This window comes from Protopterus annectens, chromosome 7.part0 (genome assembly GCF_019279795.1).
Source record: "Protopterus annectens isolate FY-2018-M chromosome 7.part0, PAN1.0, whole genome shotgun sequence".
Lineage (NCBI taxonomy): Eukaryota > Metazoa > Chordata > Ceratodontiformes > Protopteridae > Protopterus > Protopterus annectens.
In genome coordinates, this window is record NC_056739.1 from 1,242,094,959 (window position 1) to 1,242,120,522 (window position 25,564).

The following is a 25,564-nucleotide window of genomic DNA, read 5'->3' on the forward strand; positions in this document are numbered from 1 at the left end:
TCCTCCAGGGAACAACTTAAGCAGTCTGCTGGCATACAGTCCTGAGAAGGCATGTATGTGGCTGAGTGAAATATTCATTTCTTTTGCCAAATTTCATTCTTCCTATGCCAAACTGCATAGTTGGCAAGACCTGGTGCCTCTCTGCTTATGTACCACATGACTGTGGTGTTGTCTGGGAATACTTAGAACAGTCCTGGTTTCCAAAGCTGAGCGAAGTTCTGAAGAGCTTACACAAGAACCCTCACTTCTTTTAAGTTAATGTGCTCCTTCAGGAAGTGGGGTTGCCATTTCGCCTGCATTTAGTGTGATCTTGTCCAGGCATCCACATGAACTGTTGAAGAGTAAGAGGAGATGAGAAAGGTAATCCTGGGTTGAGTATTACCTGCCCCTCCTACCAGGTTAGCTCTTTCTCGAGACAAGGGAGGAGGAGGATCAGAGTATCCAAAGGGTGACAATGCTGGGATCACATCACACAGATTTCAGATACCACTGGATTTTCCTCATGTGAAGCCTGGCCATGAGGAACATACGAATGGTGGCTGGAATGAATCCCAAGGTCCTTAGAATCTCCCTTGCTGTGCAATAGGTTGCAGATGAGAAGTCTTGGAAGTAACATGATAGACTGTGAGAACCTTTTCCAGGGGAAGAAAGGCATGCAATTTGTGTCTAATCAACACCCCAGAAACAACAGGCCCTGTGTACGGGCTATGTGCTTTTTTTTTTTTTTTTTTGTAGTTTATGGTGAAATTCAGACCTGTCAGAAGTTGAAGAGTGAATTGATTATGATGTAGAAGAATGTCTGGGGAGACGGCCTAAATCAAAAGATCAGCCAGGTATGTGGAATCTGAATTTCTAGATTGCGACAGAACGCTATTACAGGCACTAAGCACTTTGGGAATAATCTTGGGGCTGTGGAAAAGGCAAAAGGCAAAGCAGTACACTGAAAAGGTGAGGAGCCAAAGAAAAACCTAAGGAATCTTCTGCAAGAATGATGGATATAGATGTGAAGGTAAATATCCTTCAGATCTATGAAGGGACAACATTTTGATTATGGGTACTTTCAGGTAAGTGTTTAAGGAAGACAGGTCAAGGATGGGTCTCCAATGACCTTCTTTTCTTGGGACTTGAAAAATCCTGGAATAAAACTTCTTTCCTATGAATTATTTTGGGACTTGAATAATGGGAGTCAGAAGGGAAATTTGCTTATGAGGAAGTGGAGGAATGCCTTTCAGAGGGGGATGCTTTCCCAAGACATGGCATACTCATCCCTAATGATGGAGAGGACCCACTTGGCTGTGGTAATATTGTTTCACCTGGCCAGGAAGTGCAACAGTATTTGGGGAAAAAGGTGTAATAGGGCTCTGGGTAGGGGGAGGGGTGCTGCTGATGCAGTCCTAGACCTTTGTCCCCAAAGGGTGGCCTCCCAGCTGAAGTCTCCCTTTCTGTTTTTTCGCAGTATTTTTCCTAGGTTTCTTCCTTTGTTTCTGAACTGCCCCAGGGTCCATTTTAATGAAGGATGTTGACTTGTCTGGGTAATTCCTATGGTACCTAGGAACTGAGGAGAGTAGAATCTGTTTACAGTCTTTCATGGTTTTACCTTGGTCTTGGAGAGCTTTGAACAAACTGGCCACCTGACAGCTAAACAGTAAGTCTTTGTCCAAAGCTGAATCTAGAACCTTAGATTTGAAATTCTCAGGCATAGGTTAATTGTGAAGCTATGTGTATCTCTGGAAAACAAATCCAGTGGTAGCTTCCCTAGAAGCAGCAGCATCTACAGATCATAACTGCACTTAATGCTATGTCTGGTATTCTGAGTGGCCTGTGAAAATAAGCTGGGCATATGCTGCTTACAGTGTGCTGTGGGAAGATCCTAGACAACTTTGCTCAAGGAGGCTAGAAAAGAGATTAAATACTTAGTCATTTCAGTCTGAAAATGAATTCCCTAAAAGCAGGGGTAGCAAAGCTGTAAACCTTCCTTCCAGTCTATCCACAGCCCCATTATCCTTGTAAGTAGGGAAGGCATTAACACTGGGCAGCAGCTTAGAGGGCTTATCTGAAGTGAGAGAAACTGCTGAAAGTCTGCCAAATGGGTTCTTACATAGCTGTTTTAGGTCATCAGGAACCTTGTAAAACATGTCTAGTCTCTTGAAAGCTGAAGTTGAGAGTCAGGCACAAAACAGCTGGACTGAAAAATGTCCTGGAAAGCCTAAAGGACAGGAAGTACCAGAAAAGTGGCAGGGGTACCCATCTAGAAGAGAGAGTAATCCCTCTTCTGGACATCAGAGATCTGAGTAGACTGACAACCAAAAGTGTTTCATCGTGTTCTGTATCATCTCCCCAAAGGAAGCTTCCTCGATACATGAATCAGGTGAGAAGGAATCCCCCTTAGAGAAAATTTTTTCCAGACAATGCAACTGAGAGGAACAGTCCAGAGAATGGTCTATGTCATCGTCTTGCTCATCAGAAGAGGAGGAAATCTGGGTGGGTTTCAAGGGAGTAGCCTGTAGCTGGGGAGACTCAAAGCAGGGAGGTTAAAGACAATCATTTTGAACAACCCTTGCAAAAATTCCATCCAGTCTTTTTTCCTAGCTGCTGAGGGAGAGACCACATACTTAGTCTTCTGTTTTTTTTCTTTTTAGGTGTGTGGTCCACCTGGATGAGGGCTGGAGGTTAGGAACCCTGTACCTCCATTACAGAACCCAAGACCACTTCTGTGCAGTCCTTCTAAAATGACAAGACACACTTCCTCAGATGTACCAGGCTGTAGTAGCCATACTAACTTCCGAACGGGTCTCGATAGCGGCCAACTGAGCTGAAGTTTGAAGTACTGCAGGCTCTGTAATCTCAGCAGGTACACTGGTGTCAGAAACAGACTGCTGATCCATTCAAAGCCTCTTAAGTTTTTTCTTTAGCGGAAGAGAGATGCCAGATGATTTGCAGTAGCCATCCTGAACTGGGCCAGGTGCTTAAGACACTAAGTCTAATGTAATGTGTTGCGAGTAGACAGCCTAGGCTGAAGGGTTTTTTGAAAAAACAACTGACAGGCAGAGCAGGATTTGTTATTGTGTTCTGGGCCTAGGCAAAAAAGACATTTGGTATGCAAGTCCTGGTAAGGAATCTGCCTACAGCACCCTGCACCTACCCTTCTTAGCTGACATCTACAACTTTCAAACAAAAAAAAATCATAAGGTAAAAAGGAAGGTTCCCCAATGGGGCACTTATCTTGGTGCCTTTGCTTTTTTCTTTTCATCGAATGACCTGCATTTGGGCTGCTGGTGAGACAGTAAGGATCCATGCATGACCATCCATCTTTATGCCTCAATGTGTACAAGCTGAAGTTATGCACCAGATGTACGACCGACAGAAAGTAAGGCTTTGCTACACTGGCTGGATGTCAGAAGTGATAACCCATTTGTCAGGAATATTTCCAAGAAATACAAATCCCTTGATGTAGCAGGATTTTCACCTTAAAGCTTCCTCAGATCTACTCTACAAAAAATGTCCTCCTTTAATGGCAAATGTGTATGTCACTATACAGTTTGTTGAAAAATTTAACACATTCAAAAGAAGAGGTAGGAAGATCAATATAAAACAAAAAATAAGTCAACGTCTGGCAAGTCATAGCACAAGTAGTCAGGATGTCAAGATGGTGCTATTATATTGTACAAATAATCAAGTCCACCTCTTGGGGCAGTTACCACGGACTGGTGTATTCATTTCAATTTATTTTGAATGCTTCCTACTTGGATCAAATGTTACAGTTGTAATGACCAAATGGTTGTTGAGATTAAGCACCTATTAATCTCACAAATTGGCAAATAAAGTAAGAGACACCATAAGCAAGAGATAAAAAGGAAAAAAAATCAGTTACAAATCAAAATCCAAATACAAGACTACTATATTAGCAGTTGCAAAAACAAGTGTGCTTAGCTTCATTCTCATATGGCCTACTTTTAATTAAAGCACACTATGTGTCTCATAAAGATCCACAATTATTGAAAAACGTTCTGTCTGTATTCCTCCAACAAATGGAGATTCCTGAAACGTGCTAAATTGCAAAAAGAGAAAAACCAAAACAAAATTAAACAGTTAAATTAAAACAGATTAAAAAAAAAACACTTAGAAGTAAATTAACATACAAAGCAGGATGATGAATACGTATGGGAGCCTTCAATTATTATTAAACCCTAAGAAAACCAAACTTTTTCTAATCACACCTAAATATTCTAATGACAAACCTCTATTTACTACTACTACTGCACACACCAAAACTGAACTTATACCTCATACCAGTCTCCAAGGTGTCATCATAGAAGATGCCATGAAGTTTTACTACCACATAAATTCAAGACACAGCCTTTCTTTTGTCTTCATCTCTTTATATCCTCAAAAGATATGAAGCTATCCCAAAATGTTTCACAACACTGAAATGTCCTTTTATGGATTTATCAAGTACAAATTAATACCATCTACAAATACAAGAAACTTTTCTTGATTACCATACCAGCTGTATCCTCTAATTTGTAAATCCATTATCTGCTTTGCTAATGGTCCTAATAAAAGCAAACAACATATGAAAAAGAGGACACCCCTGCCTGCTTCCTCTTTCAAACATAGCACATTGGAGAGAAACCCTCCTATCTTAATTCTTACCTCTGACACTTCACGTCTGAATTATTAACCCTATTACTCTATCAGGAAATGCAAAGGCTACCACTGCCCTACTCATAAAATCCTAGCTAACTATCAAATGCATCAAGACCAAACAATAGCATTGTTTTCTATTGCTCAATTAATGTTGTCAAATGTCTGCCTCCCCTCCACAACAACATGTTGATCATATCTATCATTTTTAGCAATACAACACCTTTGCCATTCTCTTAGCAAGTATACACATAACGTTTTATAATAATGAATTAAAACTGAAATGGGTTTATATAGGTTTATAGAAAAGTACTAGGCTAATGACCTTCGGAGGCTTTTTAAGCCTTGCTACAGATTTCAGGTGAGAATCAAACCCTGTACCTTTTCTTTGTGAGGTTAACACCTTAACCATTATGCCAACCCTCCCTCACCTCTAATAATTCAGACATGTGAATCTGGGTCTGACAGGTCTTTACCTTCTTTGAGTAATACGGCCGTGACAGCTTTCTTCCAAGATGCTGGTATCAACCCCCATTAAAAGAAATATATATTAAACAAAACCTTCCAGATCTTTAAAATGCTCTTGCCTCCCAACAGTCAAACATTCAAAGGAATAACATTTGTTTTTAGGGACTTTCCTTTTGATCACTTAAATACTACCATTATCTCACTCCCTACTATCTTGGCTGTCAATTCTTTGGGGCTCATCTTCCCCTAACCTTGACACAGTTGAGTTATCCATAAATATTTCCATATCTGCCTTTTCTTGGTTTCCCAATCCCTTGCTTTATACAAAAGTTCACAGAATTTCAGTAACATCCCTGCATTTCTGATTATTTTTGTCATAGGGTCCCTTAATCTGGCAACAACCCTTTCCAATCTCTGTTGCCTAAATCATTGTTCCAAGAGTTTGTGTGCTCTTGAGTTACCAAAAACTACTTGCTTATCAGCAAACTTTCTAAACACATGCATACTATCGAAATACTCCATTATTGTTTCTTTAGCACTGAGCAACTGCTCTTCTTGTTCTTTGAGATTTCCCATCTTCTGCAATAATTTAACATTTAACAACCGCTATAAATAATTTCCCATATCGCTCTCTTATTTATGCCATACTTACTTCACTTTTATTTTATCCTTCTCCTTAGCTATCTTTCCTGAATAAATTTCTATCTTCCCTAATAACTCTCAACTCATTACCACTAACCATTCCTTTACCTCTTCTTTTTCAGTAGATGAGTTGAAAGGAATCAGTGTCCCATTTTACTTGCAAGGTTTGAACTAGTTTTTGGATGCATTTCAAAGCTTTCAATTACTCATTCTCCAGTGAAACATAATTTCTATACAGTCTAGTCAAGTTTTTGCACCTTGGGGAATAATATGTAAATTCTGCCAGAGTCCCTGCAAGTAAATTCATACCTTCCATTCCAAATATTCTCATATTTCTTTAAAAATGTACCCTCTTTTTTATATTTTCCCTCACAGATTCTCCTTATACAGCCTCACTCTTGCAAATCGGGTTCCAGTTTCAACAGATAGATATACCCTTGCTGAAAGTTGGTTATTTTTCCCCAAATTCTTGTAAGTTCTATAACAGTAGTTTTAGGCAGAATAACAATACATGCAAACGTAATTCTCTTGCCCTGCCAATAACTCCTTATTACCACAAATCTACCATTACAGTCTTCCTTTTCCTCTGCTATCACTACTGGAGCCCCTTCTCACAGTCAGTATTACTAACCCTTTCCTTTGTCTCTAATACTCTGGTGAATATCTATTCTGAAATCCTTTCTTTGCCAAATTCACACACTCATTTCTATCCAAATGCGTCTGCTGTAACAGTTACCTGTATCTTACACTTGTTAATATAATTCAGTATTTTTTTTCTCTATACCTGCACACTACATTGCACGATTACATAGTAAAGCAGTCATTTGATAAAAAGCTATTACTTTCATATGTTCTGCCGGACAGTTTGATTGAATATGTTTCCAACTTGCAACTTACATGCACATACTATTGCCTGGTAGACGGATCTTGTAAGTAGTTGCTGCTTCTATGTCATATTTTTTCCCAGACTTTTTACTTGAATGAAAACACTCAAGAAAAAAAAAACTAAATACATTTTTTTCAACCCAAACCCACATTAGGTCACAGTAAACACACAAAACTAGATACACTTTCCAAAAAGAAAAGTTAACTCACCATATTGGAGCAGATGCTCCAAACAATTACAATCACAGTTAACCATCCATATTGGAACAGGTGCTCCAAACAGCCACAATCACAGGCTTAACCTTTTCTAAAGTTTCGTTAAATCACCAAAGACGTGCATGCTAGAGCTTGTGTTCTCCCTTGCAAGAAGATGATCTGTCCTTGTCCGGTCTTCGTTTCCCTTCCAGGTGTGAAAAAAACTGGCATGTTCATAGGTTGATACTAGGCTATCTACCCTAGGGCATTTATAAGCCTAGCCAGAGTGTGTTTGGCTTTCGTCACCCTTTTAGATTAGTTGAATGTGCCTCTGTACAGTAGGTCACAGAGGATAGCCCTGTTGAAGTTAGTTTACTGTGCCTCTGTCTAGTAGGGACACAGAAGAGATCCCAGGGGTAAACCTACGATCTCCCATCCACTCGTCAAGATTTCTCTTGAAGAGGGTCATTGAGGGACTCTGCCTAACATGGATTGGGATTTTGTTCCAGAGTGAGGGGAGCCTCTGGGATATGAATCTGTCCCTCCAGCATGTCTTATTTATTTCTGTGCTGAGATTCAAGTCCCTGGAGCGTGTAGCTCTAAGGGATTTGGATTTCCTGAGGTGGAGCATGTCCATTAATTCTGGGTTATCACTTAACTATTTTTTAGCCTCAAGTAAAAGTGCACTGGCTATCCTAAAAGGATAAACTAAATTGTGCATGATCTTATTTAATATCAAAATACTAATGTTGCGAGGAATGCAACCACTTGCAAAAGTATTCAGACTTTATTTTCACTGAATTACTTGCCAGTTCCCCTTTATATATTAATGTTTCCTTTTCTATATAAATGCCTCAAAGCACATTCATTTCCTGATTAATTGTCTGCACTAATACAACCAATGTCCAAATGCAAATAATGCAAATATCAGCTGATGAAAAAAAAAGTTAACAGGCCTTGCAATTGCACAGTCTTTTCAAATGCCAGAAAATTACCAGTTTTTCATGATTTTCATTTTTTTAGCTGATTTGCTTAGGGTAAGCAACCTTTTCTCCCTGCCTGCAGTGTAAACTAAAAACATTAATCTATACTTCCATCATTATAAAAACAATGGAAATTATCATAATTGTAACATATACACTTTTTCATTCCCCAGCAGCTCAAGATTACAATATTATATTGCTTACATTCAGCCTTTCTCATGTTACAGTATAAAGATATACTACAGTCACTTATTGTAGTAGTCATCAACCCTTTTTCCCATTTTGTACATGGGGTTGGGGTGTCACATCAACAGTGACCATCACCAAGAGCCATGATCACACTGACGGTTGGCTAGCATAAGCAGGCAATGATAAGACTCCCCCATCTCACATTTAAAATACCATTATATATTCTTTACATAACTATTTTACAACATACAATTTACTGCAAGAAATATATTATACACATACAAACACTAAAAGGCTTTTACGTCTGGCTACATCTTCTAAACATTAATGACATATTGGGAGTTGTGCTTTAGAGTCCTCCCACCAATTTAACACAGTCAACCACCTTCCAGTCTTTTTTGGCCACTTCTTGCAGAAGCAAGCTCTCATGTAAACTTTCACATTAATTCCCTGCTTTATATAATTTGATTTATATAGTAAAGTGGAAACAGTAACAGTTACACACACTTATCTTGTTTTGGCCCAGTTCAGGGACTGATGGTTTTCTCTCCCACAACATTCTACGCAAGAGAAACCTACACCGCTCACTCTTGCTCTGCTTGGGCTTGCTCTGCTTTCCTACCCTACACCCTATTCCCAGCAACCCCCACTTTAAATTTAAACTTCCCTATCTCAACCCATCTCAAAGCTCAACCAGTCCCGGGTCTATAATGCCTGCACACACTATTTGCAGTCCCTCCCATATTTCATTCAGTACTCCCTCCAGTATCCAGTTCTTTCTGTCCTGTATATCTTAACATACTTCCTTGTCCTCTTACCAACACTTAAACATTATATTACTTTCCACTACAAAACATCACACCTCTTTTTTTCCATAACCCTCTATCCCTGAATTTGTCAAAATATCCTACAACTAACCACCATGATACCAAATCTTCATGTTGACTCTCTCACTTCTGCTACTCACCCACTTAACATCTTTACCTTCACAATTACACACAACAGACAAACCAGCAAAAACTGAAAAACAGATTAAAAACACCCAGAAAAAATGCTTGATAGTCTGTTACTTAATCCCAGTCAAAGAAACAATTCAACACAACCCATCATCATCATCCTAGTTGTACTATCCAACATGCTGCAGCATACTCGATCCTTAATTCACTCAAGATAACATCCATCTTATACTCTACCAATACCACACAACCCACCATCATCCTAGTTGCACTGTTCAACATGCTGCAGCATACTCAACCCTTAATTCACCTACGAAAGCAATCACCTTATACTCTCCCAAAACCATACAACCCATCACCATTATCCTAGTTATATTATCCAACATGCTGCAGCACACACAACCCTTAATTCACCCAAGACATCAATCACCTTATACCCTCCCAACACCACACAACTCATCACTATCATCCTAGCTGTACTATCCAACATGCTGCAGCATACTCAACCCTTAATTCACCCAAAATAACATCCATTTTATACACTACCAACACGACACAACCCATCACCATCATCCTAATTGTACTATCCAACATGCTGCAGCATGCTCAACCATTAATTCACCCAAGGTAACACCCACCTTATAGTCTACCAATACCACACAGCCCATCAACATATTTCTAGTTGTACTATCCAACATGCTGCAGCATACTCAGCCCTGAATTCACCCAAGATAACATCGACCTTATATACTCCCAACACCACAGACTTTTTCAAATACAACTTGCACTTAACACAACCCCATAACTTATAAGCTAAAATTAAAAATTATCCTACAACTTATACATCTCCCTCAGATTAAAACTCACTGGTGACATCCATCCAAACCCTGGACCAGCTACATCCACACAAACCTTTAATAATACAACCCCTACAAACCACACCCTTGCAATATAACATAACACTGCTTTTTTCTTCACTTAACATTACACATGTAAACATTAAAAGCATCTACAACAAAATACTACAGTTCCATGCCTGGTTTAACCTACGTGGTCCAGATATTATGTGAATGCCAAACAGCAACAAACCAGCGAACACAAAAAGTCCAAACAGTAAATGAAGGCTCCACTCCCAAATAGACCTAAACGCTCTATTTAATTCACAAATACAAATACAACCAGCGTTTTCGCCACACTAAAATGGTAGCTTCATACAGAGGTACCTCTGATGAAGCTACCTTTTTAGTGTGGCGAAAACGCTGGTTGTATTTGTATTTGTGAATTAAATACAGCATTTAGGTCTATTTGGGAGTGGAGCCTTCATTTACTGTTTGGACGTTTTGTGTTCGCTGGTCCAGATATTATAGTAAAAACAGAAAACTGCCTGAAAAAGAAAAATGAAATTCTACCCCAAAACAGACCAAATAAGAAGGGCTAATGGAGGCGCAATACTATACAAAAATTCTCTGCAGTTTACCCATTCACCACTAAATCCTCCACAATTTGGTACGGCAGAAATGCTCATATCTACCCTCAAACTCAACCAAAAAGTACAGTTTTGTACCTACCATAAATGTAGATGTTCGAGGATTCCATTGCTGCAGTCCTGACTATTGGGTATAGTCCGCGTCCAGTCGGCCCGAATACCAGAGTATAAGGCTGACGTCGGTCAGGGCGCATTAGACTGACGTCAGTACGTCAGGGTACTAATGCGCATGACCGACGTCATATCCTCAGTCTTTTCTTGCCCCAGATGTCAGAAGACCCTAAAAAGACAAACCCCAAAAAACCTGCACCAAAAACATGTACAATATATACAACAATATATACAAAAATATAAACATGTAAACTCACCTACACAACCACCCCTAAATACAGAGGGGAAGGAGGGAGGGTAAATTGGACTGCAGCAATGGAATCCTCGAACATCTACATTTATGGTAGGTACAAAACTGTACTATGTTCTTCGTCTTCCATTGCTGCAGTCCTGACTATTGGGTAGAATCCCAAAGCAGAGGTAAGGGAGGCTGGCAAATTATAAAGAAGTAGGAGCTGACAACATGCCTTGCAAAACAGCTGTGGCAAAACCAGCCCTAGACTTAGAGTAGATAGGAAGGTGATAATGCTTAGAGAAAGTATGCACTGAACTCCAAGTAGCTGCTTCCAAAATATCCTTAGTTGCCACCCCCCTTAGAAATGCTGTTGAAGTGGCAGTAGCCCTAGTGGAATGAGGCCTAATCCCAGCTGGAATCTCCTTGCCATGATGGGAATAACAAAATGCAATGCAAAAGCCAATCCACCTAGAAATAGTTTGTTTTGACACAGGCTTGCCCTGAGAACTCAAAGCAAAAGAAACAAACAACTGCTGAGACTGCCTAAAATCCTTAGTCCTGCTTAAATAATAACGCAATTGCCTGTGTACATCTAAAGTGTGCAAAATCTTTTCCCCTTTATTTTGAGGGTCTGCAAAAACGTAGGCAAATGAATAGTTTGGTTTAAAGCCACACTAGAAACCACCTTAGGCATAAAAGAAGGATTAGTACGTAATGATACCCTATCCTTATGAAAATCAAAAGGGCTCTACTGCCATAAGGGCCTGCAACTCAGACACCCTTCTTGCAGAAGTAATAGCCAACAGAAAAGCAGTCTTCCATGACAAGTATTTCAATTCAGCAGTAGCTGCAGGCTCAAAAGGTTGTAGAGTAAGTTTTTCCAACACAAAATTGAGATCCCAAGCAGGAGTAGGAGCTCTACGTGGGGGTCTTATATTCTTTGCCCTCTAAGAAACTGCTTGAACAAAGGATGCGAAAACATAGGTGGGTCACAATCATAGTGAGCTGAAATTGCTGCAGCATGAATCTTTATGGAAGAGAAGGACAAACCTTTGTCCAATAATTCAGTAAGATATTGAAGAGCCACACTCAAATTAGGCTCAGAAATCTCCAAATTCTTTGCCGTACTCCAAAATAAAAATCTCTTCCATTTTTCTGCATACACTTTCCTTGTACTAGGTCTTCTAGCTTCCATAATCACATTTAAAACTTGTTGAGGAAGTTGAGACCTGCTGTGTTTCAACACAGAATATGCCAAGCTGTTAGATGAAGAGAGTGTAGCTTGACATTGAGCAGATGACCGTCCTTCTGAGATAACAGATGAGGAATCAGAGGTAAAGGCCATGGAGGCGTCTTTACCAGACTCCGTAGTAGAGGGTACCAGTGTTGCCGAGGCCAATCTGGAGCTATCAAAATCATCCTTGGCCTGTCTTGTCTGACCTTTAACAGTACCTTTGGAAGAAGAGGTAGAGGTGGAAAGGCATACACATGAAGGTTTTTCCAACTGAAAGACAGAGCATCCACTTTCCAAGCTGTGTGATGACACCCCTTTGTGCAATACTTTGGCAGCTGGTGGTTTAGTGGAGAAGCGAACAGATCTATGTCTGGAGTTCCCCATGACACTGTCAGTTTCTGAAATACATGAAGATCCAGTTTCCACTCGTGGGGATCCATGATTTGTCGGCTTAACACATCTGCTAAGGAGTTCTGTGCTCCTGGCAGAAACCTTGCCTGAAGAGTTAGTTGCAGGCTTAGCGCAGTCTCCCATAAAATCATTGCTTGCCTGCATAGAGGATAAGAATGTGTTCCCCCTTGCTTGTTGATGTACCACATGACAGTTGTGTTGTCTGTTAGAATCAACACCTGCCCTGGAAGAAGTAACTCCTTGAAAGCCATTAATGCAAACTGGACTGCTAACATCTCTTTCATGTTGATATGTAGATGCTGTAGTCGGGCAGGCCACTTGTCTTGTATCCACTTTCCATTTAGATGAGCTCCCCAAGCAATGTCCGAGGCATCTGTCGTCAAGATTTGACTTGCCTCTGGCCGGGTCACAGACAGTCCCTTGTTTAGGTGACATTCCTGAGCCCACCACAAGAATTCTTTTTGAAGGCAAGGTATTATTGGAATGACAGTGTCCAAATCCTGGCAGTGCTGTGTCCATACATTTTTGAGATACCATTGTAACTTCCTCATATGCAGTTTGGCATTGGGAAGCACCAGAATACAAGATGCCATGAACCCTAATGCTTGAAGGACTGTCCTTGCAGTCAGCACGGACTGATGCGATAGTTGATGGAAGTAAAGTGACAGACTCTTTTGTTTGTCCGGGGTTAAAAGGCCATCTGGGCTGCTGTATTCAGTCTCACACCCAGAAAGCACATGTCTTGAGAGGGTACTAGACTGGACTTTATTTCGTTCACAGAATACCCTAGGCATCTTAGCACTGCAATAACATATTCCAGGTGCTGTAGAAGAACTTCCTTTTCTTGAGCCAGAATCAGGCAGTCGTCCAAGTAAGGATAGATTTGAATTCCTTGAAGCCTGAAATAAGCTATTACTGGAGCCAGAACCTTTGTGAACACTCTGGGCGCAGTAGATAAGCCAAAGGGCAATGCAGAGAACTGATAATGAGAATTTCCAGCTCGAAACCGCAGATACTTCCTGCAACTTAGCCTTATAGGCACATGAAGGTAAGCTTCTTTGAGATCTAAAGTTACCATCCAGTGATTTTTGCCCAGCAGAGGTAAAAGCTGATGTAACGTCAACATCTTGAACTTGGGAATGTCCAGATAAGTGTTGAGGAGAGATAAATCCAAAATTGGTCTCCACGTGTTTCCCTTCTTTGGTACAAGGAACAGGCGAGAATAAAATCCTAGGCCCCTTTCTGATACAGGGACTGGCTGAATGGCCCCTATGTGAAGTAACTGAGAAACTTGCTTGTGAGCCTCTTTTCTTTGTGGAGGAGGAACGTCTGGCATGCCTTTGAAAGGGGGCATTGTATGGAAATAAAATCTGTAACCGTGGTGAATGATATCCAACACCCATTTGTCTTGAGTAATTAAATCCCAATTTTCTTTGAAAAGAGACAGTCTTCCTCCCAAAGGAGCTGCCAAACGAGAATCTGCTGGCAGCTGAAAAGACAGGTCATTGGGTCTGTTTACGAAAGGACTGACCCCTGCCCTCACCAGAAGTCTGAGCAGGCGAACTCCCTGTTCTAGGCCTAAAAGAACCTTGAGCCCTGCCCCTACCACGTCTAGACCTACCCCTAGACTGAGAATCATAAGCAGGATATGTCCACCCCTTAGCAGGCCAATTTCTACTAAACTTCGGTGGCTGCACCTGCAAAAAATCTTTAACAGTTTGCATAGACTTAGCTTTGTCCTCCATTTTCTTTAAAACTGCTTCCACAGACGATCCAAACAACACATCAGACTGTAAAGGAGCATCCAAAATCCTTGTCTTAACATGTTCAGCTAAATTCTGATCCTTCAACCATGCATGCCTGCGAAGAACAGAACTGGTAGCAGCCACCCTCGAGGAGGCCTGTACAGCATCAAAACCACATTGCAAAGAATGCTTACCCACTTGTTCAGACACATGAACCAAATCCAGCAACTCTTTACACTCAATACCTTCCGCCAAAGCATCCACCTTAGATTTCAATTGTGAAAGGAGATAATTCTGATATTTTAGCATGTGAAACTGACAATTCAAAGCTCTCATGGCTAGAGTGGAAGAAGTATACACTTTCTTTCCCCACCTATCCAAAGCCCTTGCCTCTTTATCAGTGGGAACAGGATTTTTAACCACAGAGGCCTTTACACCCTTAGGCCCTTGAGAAATAGTTTCTGGGTCCGCCCTAGGACTCTTAAACAAATATTTATGAGCTTCGGCACCCTATAATACCTATCAGGCTTAACAGGAGCAGGAGGCAAAGAATCAGGGTTCAGGGAAGCCTCTGCAAAAACATCTTCCACCACATTCAACACAGGAGGAATAGCTAAAGGCCTATGCTGGGGTAAAACAAGAACTCCCGAAGCCTTTTCCTGGAATCAGAGTAATCCTGGCCTTCCCATTTAAAGTGCTCCCTCATGGAATGCAAAGTCTCTGAAAATGAGAAATCCTCAGGCGGAGAAGCTGTAGGAGTGGAATCATCCACATCAGAATCAGAATAAGTGGGATACTCCTGCATCTCTTCCACAGAAGATTCTGAAGCCTCTGAACACTGCTCAAAACTATCAAACTCCGGTTCCACCCTAGGCCTCTTATCAGGCGGAGGCATAGAACCCCTAATCATAGTAATCAAATCTTCTGCCATTTTAAGCATATGTTTCTTAGGTACAGAACCCGAAATGCTAGGAGAAGCCCCCACTAAAGCTGAACTAGGCCTACCCCTTAAAGAAGTTTTGGCAACAGAAGGAGAGGCTCTAACTACCTTGGGAAGAGAGGGAAGAACAGTCACCTGAGAAGCCCCCTCAGCCTGGCCTACCTCCTGAGAAGGCACATCCTGTAAGAGTATAGTTTCTGCCTGGGACTCCATGGAAACTCCTGGCAAAACCTCCGGCTCCACTGAGCCTTCTAAAGAACCGACGTCCGGGACTGCCGGTTCCTCAACCCTAGGCTTCACTGTTTTATCCTTGCGCTTCTTGGAGGAAGCGGGCGTCGGAGCATCCGACGGCATTTTATAATTGCAACGCTTCCCAAACACTAACCTGGCACAGTCTAACCTCCTCTTAATAGTGCGTTTGTTAAACCTAGCACAAGAGCGGCAACCAACAACGTCGTGCTCAGGCCCTAAGCAAGGTATACACAAGGTATGATAATCCCTATGCGGTATCTGTTTCCCACAAGAAATACAGTTATTCACTTTTTCTGACATCCGGTAAAATACTGAGGCAAGAAAAAACCAAAATGTTCCCAACGGGTACTTAGCCAACTCTGTTTCGGTCTGAAACTCCGGTTTCGGAAATATTTCAGTACGCCAACCTGCACTCGCAAAACTGCTTCTGCATCGGACCATGCGGCAAAAAAGACTGAGGATATGACGTCGGTCATGCGCATTAGTACCCTGACGTACTGACGTCAGTCTAATGCGCCCTGACCGACGTCAGCCTTATACTCTGGTATTCGGGCCGACTGGACGCGGACTATACCCAATAGTCAGGACTGCAGCAATGGAAGACGAAGAACATCAAGATATTATCCATAATAGGTGCTTATTTGCCACCTGGTAATAATCTGTTACAGAAAACTTCTTAAGCCGGGTCTCATCCAACATCTCGCAAGAAAAATACAAACTAGGTGATTTTAATACTGTCTCGCTCTTTCCTCCAACTCACCTGACCAATCAAAAATCGTTTACTATCTCTAGCAGCTAATCATCAATGCTACTCATTATAACAAAAACAGTAAGAGAACATTCTTCTTCTTCTTTCGGCTTTTCCCAGTTAAGGGCCACCACAGTGGATCACCTGCCTGCTCATGATTGGCAGTGGAGTTTTACGGCGTTGAGTTGCCAGCCCGGCGCCCAACCTTCCACAGAAGGCACACAAATGCTTGCACTCACACCTAGGGCCAATTTAGAGTGTCCACTCCACCTACAGCATATCTTTGGGATGTGGGAGGAAACCGGAGCACCCGGAGAAAACCCACGCGACCACAGGGAGGACAGGCAGACGCAGCACAGAAGGCACCCCAGCTGAGGATTGAACCGGAGAACCTCTTGCTGTGAGGCAGCAATGCTAACCGCTGCACCACTGCGGCCGCACAGTAAGAGAACATTAATTGGCTCTTTTCTTACCTCTGCAGCTCATAAAATATTTACCTTCAGTACTCTTACAGATACCATAAGTGATCATCTCCCTACCTACATAATAAGAAAGCAAATTAGTATTCAAAAGCAGACACATTTCAGCAGAGCACATTACCTCTCAGATTTAAACAAAGGTTCTTTTAACGTCTATCTAAAACTTTATAACTGAAATGCTCTAAAATACATTCCACTACATAATCCAGTAGCTCTTTTTAATTCTAATTTTTTGAACATCCTAAATGAACTTGCTTCACTCAGAAACAGAGTTAGGGCCAAACCTGCCCCCTGGTTGTCTCGAAATACAAAACACTTTATGAGACTTAAAACTCAAATTAAGTTAAATAAAAAAAATATATATTACACTGACCTGCAACATAAAAATTACAAAAATCTCAAAACATTTTGGTCCTACATAAATCAGCTTACCCAAGCCTGTCTGCACTACTCAACCACCTCCTACACTTAAGACTAACAGCTCTACCTACTGTGTTGATGCTTTCAACTTTCACTTCATTCAGTCATTGTCATCACTATTTCAAAATCCCCCTAATTTCAACAACCAGACAAACAGCACTACCAATCAGTCCTCTGCATAACCCCTCCTTCCAACCAATCTCCACTACCTGCATAGAAAAAACAAAAAGTATTACTTAAATTAAAGCCAACCATATTAGCTCCTGACAACCTGCCTGGCGAACACCTTAAGATGCCTGCAGAAGTAATAGACTACCTCATCTCAATTCTAATAAATTGCTTCATCAATGAAGCATATGTCCCTACCCTCTGGAGAAAAAGCCACATTCTTCCTCTTCACAAAGGAGGCCATTCAGCTAAACTCTCAAACTACAAGCCCATTGCCATTCTCTTCACCTTAGCAAAAATACTCAGAGAAATTCATCCAGTCACAACTCTTCCATTACCTTTCACAAAATAACCTCCTTTCTTCGTTTCAACATGTCTTCTGTCCCTACCACAGTACCTCTACCACTTTACTTAGTTTCAGCAATACAATAAACATAAATAGGAATGATGGAAGCCTAGTGTCTGCCTCTTCCTTGATTTTATCTTTAAAATGGTCTTTCATTTTATTCGGCTATACAAACTTAATAACCTAGAACTCAACACCACTGCTGCATCATGGTTTCACAGCTACCCCCAAAATAGAATTCAAGCGGTCAGGTGGCAAAAAGACATCTCACTCTTCTTAGTCAGTGTACTACAAGGAGCAATCTTGGGGCCCAGTTGACATACTTGCTATGTGGGGCACTGGTAGCAAAGACAGTTTAGTACATAAAAAAGAAGAGAAAAATAAGAAAAGTGACAGTGGGGTAGTTTGACAAAATGTACTGCTTACTTGGGAACTGTTAAAGAAAAAATGAAATTAGATTAATTACAAAAAAACTAGTTAACTACCTGATGTTGACAAAAATGGGGGGGGATAACAAGTTTACCTAACGTGGGTCTATGAATGCTTATTAAAAGTAAACTAAGTATTGATAGATGGAGGTTTGCATAAAATATATGAACATGTGAAATATATGAACATGTGAGAGGTATATTAAAAGCTGCCAATGCAGTTTTTAACATATGGCAAGTTATACTATAGTATTTAAAATACAGAGCTTTTGACTATGTCCCCGATGTAATGTGCATGCCTTATACAAATACTTCAGAAAAGGTTTGCCTCCACGATGTGAAGAAATGTGAATAAGTACCTGTCAAAATAATTTCCAGAGGTTATATAGCCACAGCAGGGTAGTAAGCTGGCTATCCTTGACTTTCTTTAGCAGACTAACCCTGAGGTTCTGACGCTTGCTAATGCCTGTAGCATGCAAAACTAGGTGGCAAGCATGGTTGGGTAAGCGATTAGGTCTAGTTGACTGAGGAGGGAAGAGTACTGGTCAAAGTCTAGAAATTTAAGAACAAAACAGATATGAGAAAAAAACAAAACAGGTAGCAGACAGGGCAAAGAGATAAAATACTGGCAAGTACATTAGGACATATAATTCACATAATTTTGCAACCAATCATTACTACAGCTCTGGTTAAATATGACACCAGTAGCTCTATCCCAGGCCAGATTAGGAGGGACAGGGGGGTAAGTTACAAGCATATATAGACTAATGCAAAGTATGCCAGCTCAGTAGAGACATACAGATATCCTCAGGCACAGAATGTAAAACATCGTCATTGATTTCAGCAGCCTAATCTCTATTCAAAGCAGTTCTCTGCTTAAAAATGAGATTGTTATACCTGCTACCCTCTGCAGGATAAGCAGTATGGAATGAGCCACAAACAATCAATTCTTCTCCATCAGCATATGTAACAGTCACTGCAAAACCATTTAAATAGAACATTGCCAGCAAAACATCTGTTTGGCATGACCAATACAATATACAAACTATACATGAAAATGCCAATCACAAACTGCACAGATGTCACAGAAACCAAAACCACCTTATCACTTAGTTACCTTACTTAAGGGTCATTTCATATTCCAAAGCCTTGTATAATAAGTAGATGGCACAAAATAATAATATATGCACAAATTCTCCATGCTAATACACAATCATTGCTTCACAAAAACATATCATGCTCACAACACATAAAACATTCATGAATTTATTTGTAACCCTAACATGCATAAATCTCATCCAAAACTAATGACTAATCTTCTTGTATCCACAAGTAATTCTACTTCCCAAAAGCCCTACCCTACCCTGTAGGCAGTCACCTTCATTTACTTCTTGTTTCCACTGCAAATTGTGGCATTCTGGGGCCAAAGCCCATGAACTGCTTCCCTGAAAAGGTAAGGAAGCTCCACATCGTCACTTCTTTCAATCCCCAGCAAGCTTCTCAAGCACCAGGGTTACTAATTGAATCGGGTCATCTGGGTCATAATCAGGGCTCCATCCTTCTGTCACAAACCTAGCAATGGCAAAAAAATTGAGGTTTTCCTAAACTACCAACATGACTTCAATACACACGTCTGTGGATAAGTCTGTGCCCCCACAGTATGTGAAAATGCATGATCACCTAATGCTAAATTATTTAATTGGTCTAGCAGTGCCTGGCAATTAACCTGTATGTAAAATCTATGCCTAAAATTAAAGTTCAGTGCTACCTGTTAAATACGTAAAATCGGTGAACTACTCTTGTAAATGGGCTCTTTATTAGTCTATAGTACTCCTCCAGCAAACCAAAAAGCATCTAAAATTTGCAGATAAGGTGGTTTCTGTTTCAACAAATGCTGCAGTAAGTGTTGCTGGTTTTAAACAATGTTTTCATGACATTCAACTGCTGGAAGAGATGGGTTAAGTGCATTTTAATGATTCAGAGGTTCACAGTAACAGTGGAAGACAGTGATGGCATGGGCCTGGAAGCCTAAATTAGAAGCAGCGGTTAGGCACAAACAGAAATAATCAAAGAAATCATGTTATCAAAACTACAATCTTAATTTTAAAATATTAAATACCTTGTTATAATATCCATAAGTAATGGCATTTGGCTGAACTCCAGCTTTTCTCATTTCAAAGAGAACTCGAACTGCCAATACTGGCTGACCATACTGTCCACACAGCTGCATTAAAACTCGGTAGCACACCTGTTGAATAAAACATATTTTTAAATTAATAATATTAATATGCAAAGTTCATCAAACATGAAAATCTTAAGTGCTTTATCACAAGTTAAAATAAAACAAGCACATATTGTCTTGCAGACAAATACATACTGTGCACATCACTCTACAGAGAGAAGAAAAATAATCACACACTCAACATTACATGTTAACAAAACAGATACATACACAAAAGATTGGACATGTTTAGACATATATAACTCAATACACTACAGCAGTCCTGGATTTGATTCCCACAGCTTGTTGCACTACTGTGTGACTCTGAAGAAGTCAATGAATTAGACACTGCTACTGTGTTGCTCAAAAGGGAGAGGCTGTCCAGTGGGATTACCCAGATAACTTTTTAATGTTCTTGATGATGCATGGATTTGACAGTATTCCTGTTGCCTCTGACCTACTTTCACTTTATAATGGCTGCATAGACAACATAAAAGCACAGAAGGTCTGAATTATTCCAAGCTGCAGCAAGTAACAGAGTACAAGGATTCCACATCACTAATGCAATACAACGATATTATTATACATAGTGGCTTCCACAAATAAAGTTATGTCATACACTGATTTTTGTTACTTAACTGCATCCTTATTAAATCAGCCAAAGAAAAGACTCTGCCTACTGATTCCATAAATTCTTTTACCTCTGTCCCATAGGTTCATAGGTTCATACTAGGCTATCTGCCCTAGGGCATTTATAAGCCTAGCCAGTGTGTGTTTGTCTTTCGCCACCCATTTTAAATTAATTTTGCTATGCCCTTTTTCGAGGTTAGTATATTGTGCCTCTGTCTAAGTGACACAGAAGTGATACCCGGGGTAAACCTACGATCTCCCATCCACTCATCAAGATTCCTCTTGAAGAGAGTCAATGAGGGACTCTGCCTAACCTGGACTGGGATTTTATTCCAGAGTGAAGGAAGCCTCTGGGTTATGAATCTGTCCCTCCAGCATGTCCTATTTATTTCAGTGCTGAGGTTCAAGTCTCTCGAGCACGTAGCTCGATGGGATTGGATTTTCTGAGGTGCAGCATGTCCATTAATTCCGGGTTGGACATGGCTTTATACGTCAGGCACAGATCGCCTCTGAGCAGGCGGTATGCCACCGAGTAGAGCTAGAGTTTCTTTAACCGGGCAGCATATGGCAACTGTTTGAGCCCTATGATCCTCTTGGTGAGGTACTTTTGGGGTCTTTCCAGTTGCTGCAGGTGTCTGGTAAGGTACATCCCGAAAGGGGCATTGTACTCAATTATGGGCCTGATGAGGGATGAGTAAAGAGGCACGATGACCTCCCTTGATCTAGATGTGAATCCCTTCATGATTAGGTGGGCTATATAAAATGTTTTTCTAACCACTTTGGCCATGTGGTTGTCAAATGAGAGATTGCTATCAACTTGGGTCCCCAGGTCCCTAATTACTTCTGTACTTAATGGATTACCACCTATGTGGTAATTTGTGGGCACTTTGTTTTTGCCAAAGGGGATGACTATACACTTTTTGGCGTTTAGCTTGAGGCCATGGCTCTGGCACCAGTTGTCTGTTTCTATGAGGCCCTTGTGAAGGATGCTTGTGTTGGCTGGAGAGTCGATTATGGCACCCAGTTTGCAGTCATCTGCGAACTTAGTCAGCCACAGTCCTTCCGTGTTGGCCTGTACCTCCGAGAAATATATACCGAACAAGAGAGGTCCCAGGACTGAGCCTTGTGGGATGCCACTTGTAACTGGTTTGGAGTCTGACATGGCTCCAGCAATTCTAACCATGTGGGTTCTGTCCTTGAGCCAGTTTGCAACCCATCTAGTGACATAGGGGTTTATATTTAAGCTGGTGAGCTTATCTCTAATGCCCGAGTAGGGTATTGTATCGAAGGCTTTTGCGAGGTCCAGGTAGGCTGTGTGGACCACCTTCCCCTCGTCAATGGCCTTGGTGACTGTTTCAAAGAAATCAACCAGGTTTAAGAGGCAGGATCTGCCCTTAACAAAGCCGAACTGGGTAGGATTCAGTGTCTGTAGGTCCCCAATATCTTTATTTATGAGGTCCATGATGATCCTTTCCATAGCTTTGCAGACCAAGCTAGTCAGGCTTATGGGGCAATAGTTTCCAGGATCCGTTGAGGCACCACCTTTGTGGAGAGGGACCACTGTTGCTGTACGCCACTCTTTGGGTACATATCCTGTAGTAAGGCTGAGATTGAACAGTAGTTTTATGTTTGGGTTTAGCTCTTCTTTAAGTTCATGTAGGACGCAACCCGAGACACCGTCTGGTCCCATTGATGCTGTGTTTTTTGCTTTGGAGAGGGCAGCTCTTACCTGAGCATCTGAGATGTCAGGGGGGCAGCACTCTGCTTGGATAAATATTTGCCCTTTTGGTGGGGAGGGGGGGGGGAGAAGTTTGCGCTGAACCTGTCAGCTAGGATGTTGGCAATGTCTGTAGGTTCGGTGTATTTTTTGTCATTTTGGACTAATTCTGAGCATATCTGGGAATTCCCACCCAGGTTCCTAACATAACTAAAGAAAGCCTTGTGATTATCCTTAGTGTCCTGTGCAATTTTTCTCTCGAAGATGTCCTTAGACGATTTTATGAGTGCCCGTAGTTTTTTGCTAATACTGATCAGAGATGCCTTCCCTTTTTGGGATTTTGCTCTATCATGTAGTAGCTTCCTCCTTCTATTGTATAGTTTGTTTATGGCTGGGGTCCACCAGACAAGACGTCTGCCTTTGGAGGACTGGGTCTTGGTTTTATTTGGGATTGCATGACCCATGCATTCCTGAAGGTGTTCATAGAATGCGTTTATAAAGGATTCTGCGGTCTGGGCCATATTTTCCACAGGCCCGGGGGCTTTGAAGGATTCCACCTCGGTTTTGAGGAGTGTGAAATTTGCTTTAGAGAAGTTTTTCACTGTGGTTTTCTGGGCAGGGGATGGAGTCGGGATGTGAATATCCAGTGAGATTAGTTTATGGTCTGATCTTACCAGTGAGGGATACACTTCTGGTCTGGAGCATAGAGTCCCCATGTTGGTGATGATCAGGTCCAGTATGTTTTCCCCTCTTGTGGGAGTGGTAACAAGTTGTTCCATAGCATTTGAGTTTATAAATTCTAGGAACCTTTGGGCTAGGGTGTTGGAGCTACAGTAATGCTCCCAGTCTATGTTTGGGTAGTTGAATTCGCCCAATATAATGGTGTTTGGAGAGGCCTTCATATTTTCCAGTGTTCTCAGGAAGGCCGAGTGGGGTTCCTGGGTTTGGGAGGGTGGTCTGTAGCAGGCTATAAACTGGAAGGCAGTTTTACCCACTGTTAGTTGCACATGGATAGTCGCTGATGCTTCGTGCTGTGCCACCAACCTGGAGGTGTGGGTATCTTTGACGAATATTGATACTCCCCCTCCTTTTGTGGTATGGTCCAAGTTTTGGGGCCGAAAAGCATGGCATGAGGTATAACCTGGTAGTGCTGGGGTGCTCTCGGGAGCCTTGAACCAGGTTTCTGTTACTGCACAGATATCGATGTTCTCCATGCTAAGGAGAGTTTTGAGTGCGTGCATCTTGAGGTTTAGACTTCTGGCACTGAGTGGCATTACTCTTAGTTTCTTATCCCTTGTGATACCTATGGAGGTGGGTTTGTCTTTTGAGCCTTGCCTAAAAAAGGCACTATGGGGGTAGCAAGAGCCTTTGCCAATATCCGAAAGCCCAGGGGTAACAGGTGCAAGCCATCCCTAGCGAAGCATCGTGGTTTGTCGAGCATGTCATCCCAGGCTGACAGGCATTGGATCCCCTTTGAATGACACCAATACTTAAGCCAATTGTTGAAATTGATCATCTTGTCTTCATATTGTGGCATCATTCTTGGTGAGGGTAAGATGCTACTCAAGGTCAGGGTCATATCGGCCTGGGCTACATGCTCAGAGAGCTTCTCTATGTCTCTTTTCATGTAGTCCAGGGAGGTACGTCTCAGGTCATTCACACCAGCATGGACAATGACTGAGTCATATTTGTACTTGCCTTGGAGTGACCTGAGTGCTTGTGTTATGTGGCGGATCATAGCGCCCGACAGGCAGCTCACCATGACCTTCTCCTTGTTCAGCCTGGTGAGCGGGACGTCAGTGTGCCTGACGATAGAGTCACCTATTACAAGTGTATCAGGTGTGTTGTTTAGCCTCAAGGGCTGTGACTGTTCGGCACACTGGCTTTGTGAGCTATGTGTTGCACGTGTTTTGTTTTGGGGTAGCGGTTGTTTGGGTGTCTGCTTTGGAGGTCTCTGCTGCTTAGGCAGATTTTTATTTAGAGCCTACGAGTATGTTTTTGTGTGTTTATGTGTTTGGTTTGCTGTCGTGGTAGGTCTATGTGAGACTGGAATTGTAGTGAGTGTGGTTTCCTTCTCCTCCTGACTGGTTTCGCCAGTACTGAGTTGAGAGAGCTTAGCCTCCAGTATGGCTATATGGTTGCATCTCTCACATGTGTTGGAATTTGTTGGGAGGAGGAGAGGGTTGTCTGTGTACATGAGGCAGTTGTAACATTGCCTCAAGATTCCCAGATTCACCAGCTGGACCGTTGAGGAGACTGACAACTGACCTTTGGACATGCTAGAATAGTATTGGGAATTCCTTTATAATTGAAAAAAAAAGGGCCAATGGGGAACGAAGTACTCAAGGGGAGTTTGTGAGGGTGCAGTGGTTTTAATATTTTAGTGCTGACTTATATAATTGCTTTAGTGAGCAAGTGCCAGGTAACTTAAATGCAATGTGTTTCAGGTAACTTAAATGCAAAAACGACAGACAGTAACTTTCTTTCAAGTGGAACAAGGAAATAAGTACAGTAAGCAATGCAGATATCACTAGGGATCCACAGAAGCACTGAAAAGCCGCGTTTAGGTGGAATTAGCGCTTCAGGGAAATAACAAGCAAACAAACAAGCAGCATACAAATAAAGCTAGATTCAGCAGGCCTGGATCTAGTCTATGCTACAGCAAACAAGGTGTGCCAATTTCAGTAAGAAACAGTTCAAATATGCAGGCACTATAAGCCTTTAACCAGAAATTCCCAGCTCAGAAGGGCAGAGTCCAGTCTCTCCTCCCACAAGAGTGCAGACCACAAACCTTCTTAATGTAAAATAACTGGCCTGAACCCCAAGTGCTTAAACCAGAACTAATACACTTTTAGAATAACAGACACTGAGCCCTCAATCAGCAGTTCACAACTTAGAAGGATGTAAGCTACCTGTCCTGCCACCACAGTGCAGGCCACAAACCTTCCTAATGTAAAACAACTGGTCTGAAGCCCAAGTGCTTAATCCTAAAGACTTAGAATGATAGCTACACTTTAATCAAGTTACTACC

At 41.5% G+C, this 25,564-nt stretch overlaps 1 protein-coding gene across 1 annotated transcript in view; it reads right to left on the bottom strand.

Annotated features, from left to right (window-relative positions):
* The window catches only part of DENND4A (DENN domain containing 4A), a 2,763,357-nt gene that overhangs the window by 1,065,163 nt on the left and 1,672,630 nt on the right, over window positions 1–25,564 (bottom strand). Inside the window, exon 21 of the mRNA XM_044077857.1 lies at window positions 20,085–20,213. Within this exon, the coding sequence (XP_043933792.1) occupies window positions 20,085–20,213 (129 nt within the window). The remainder of the gene's footprint in view (window positions 1–20,084; window positions 20,214–25,564) is intronic.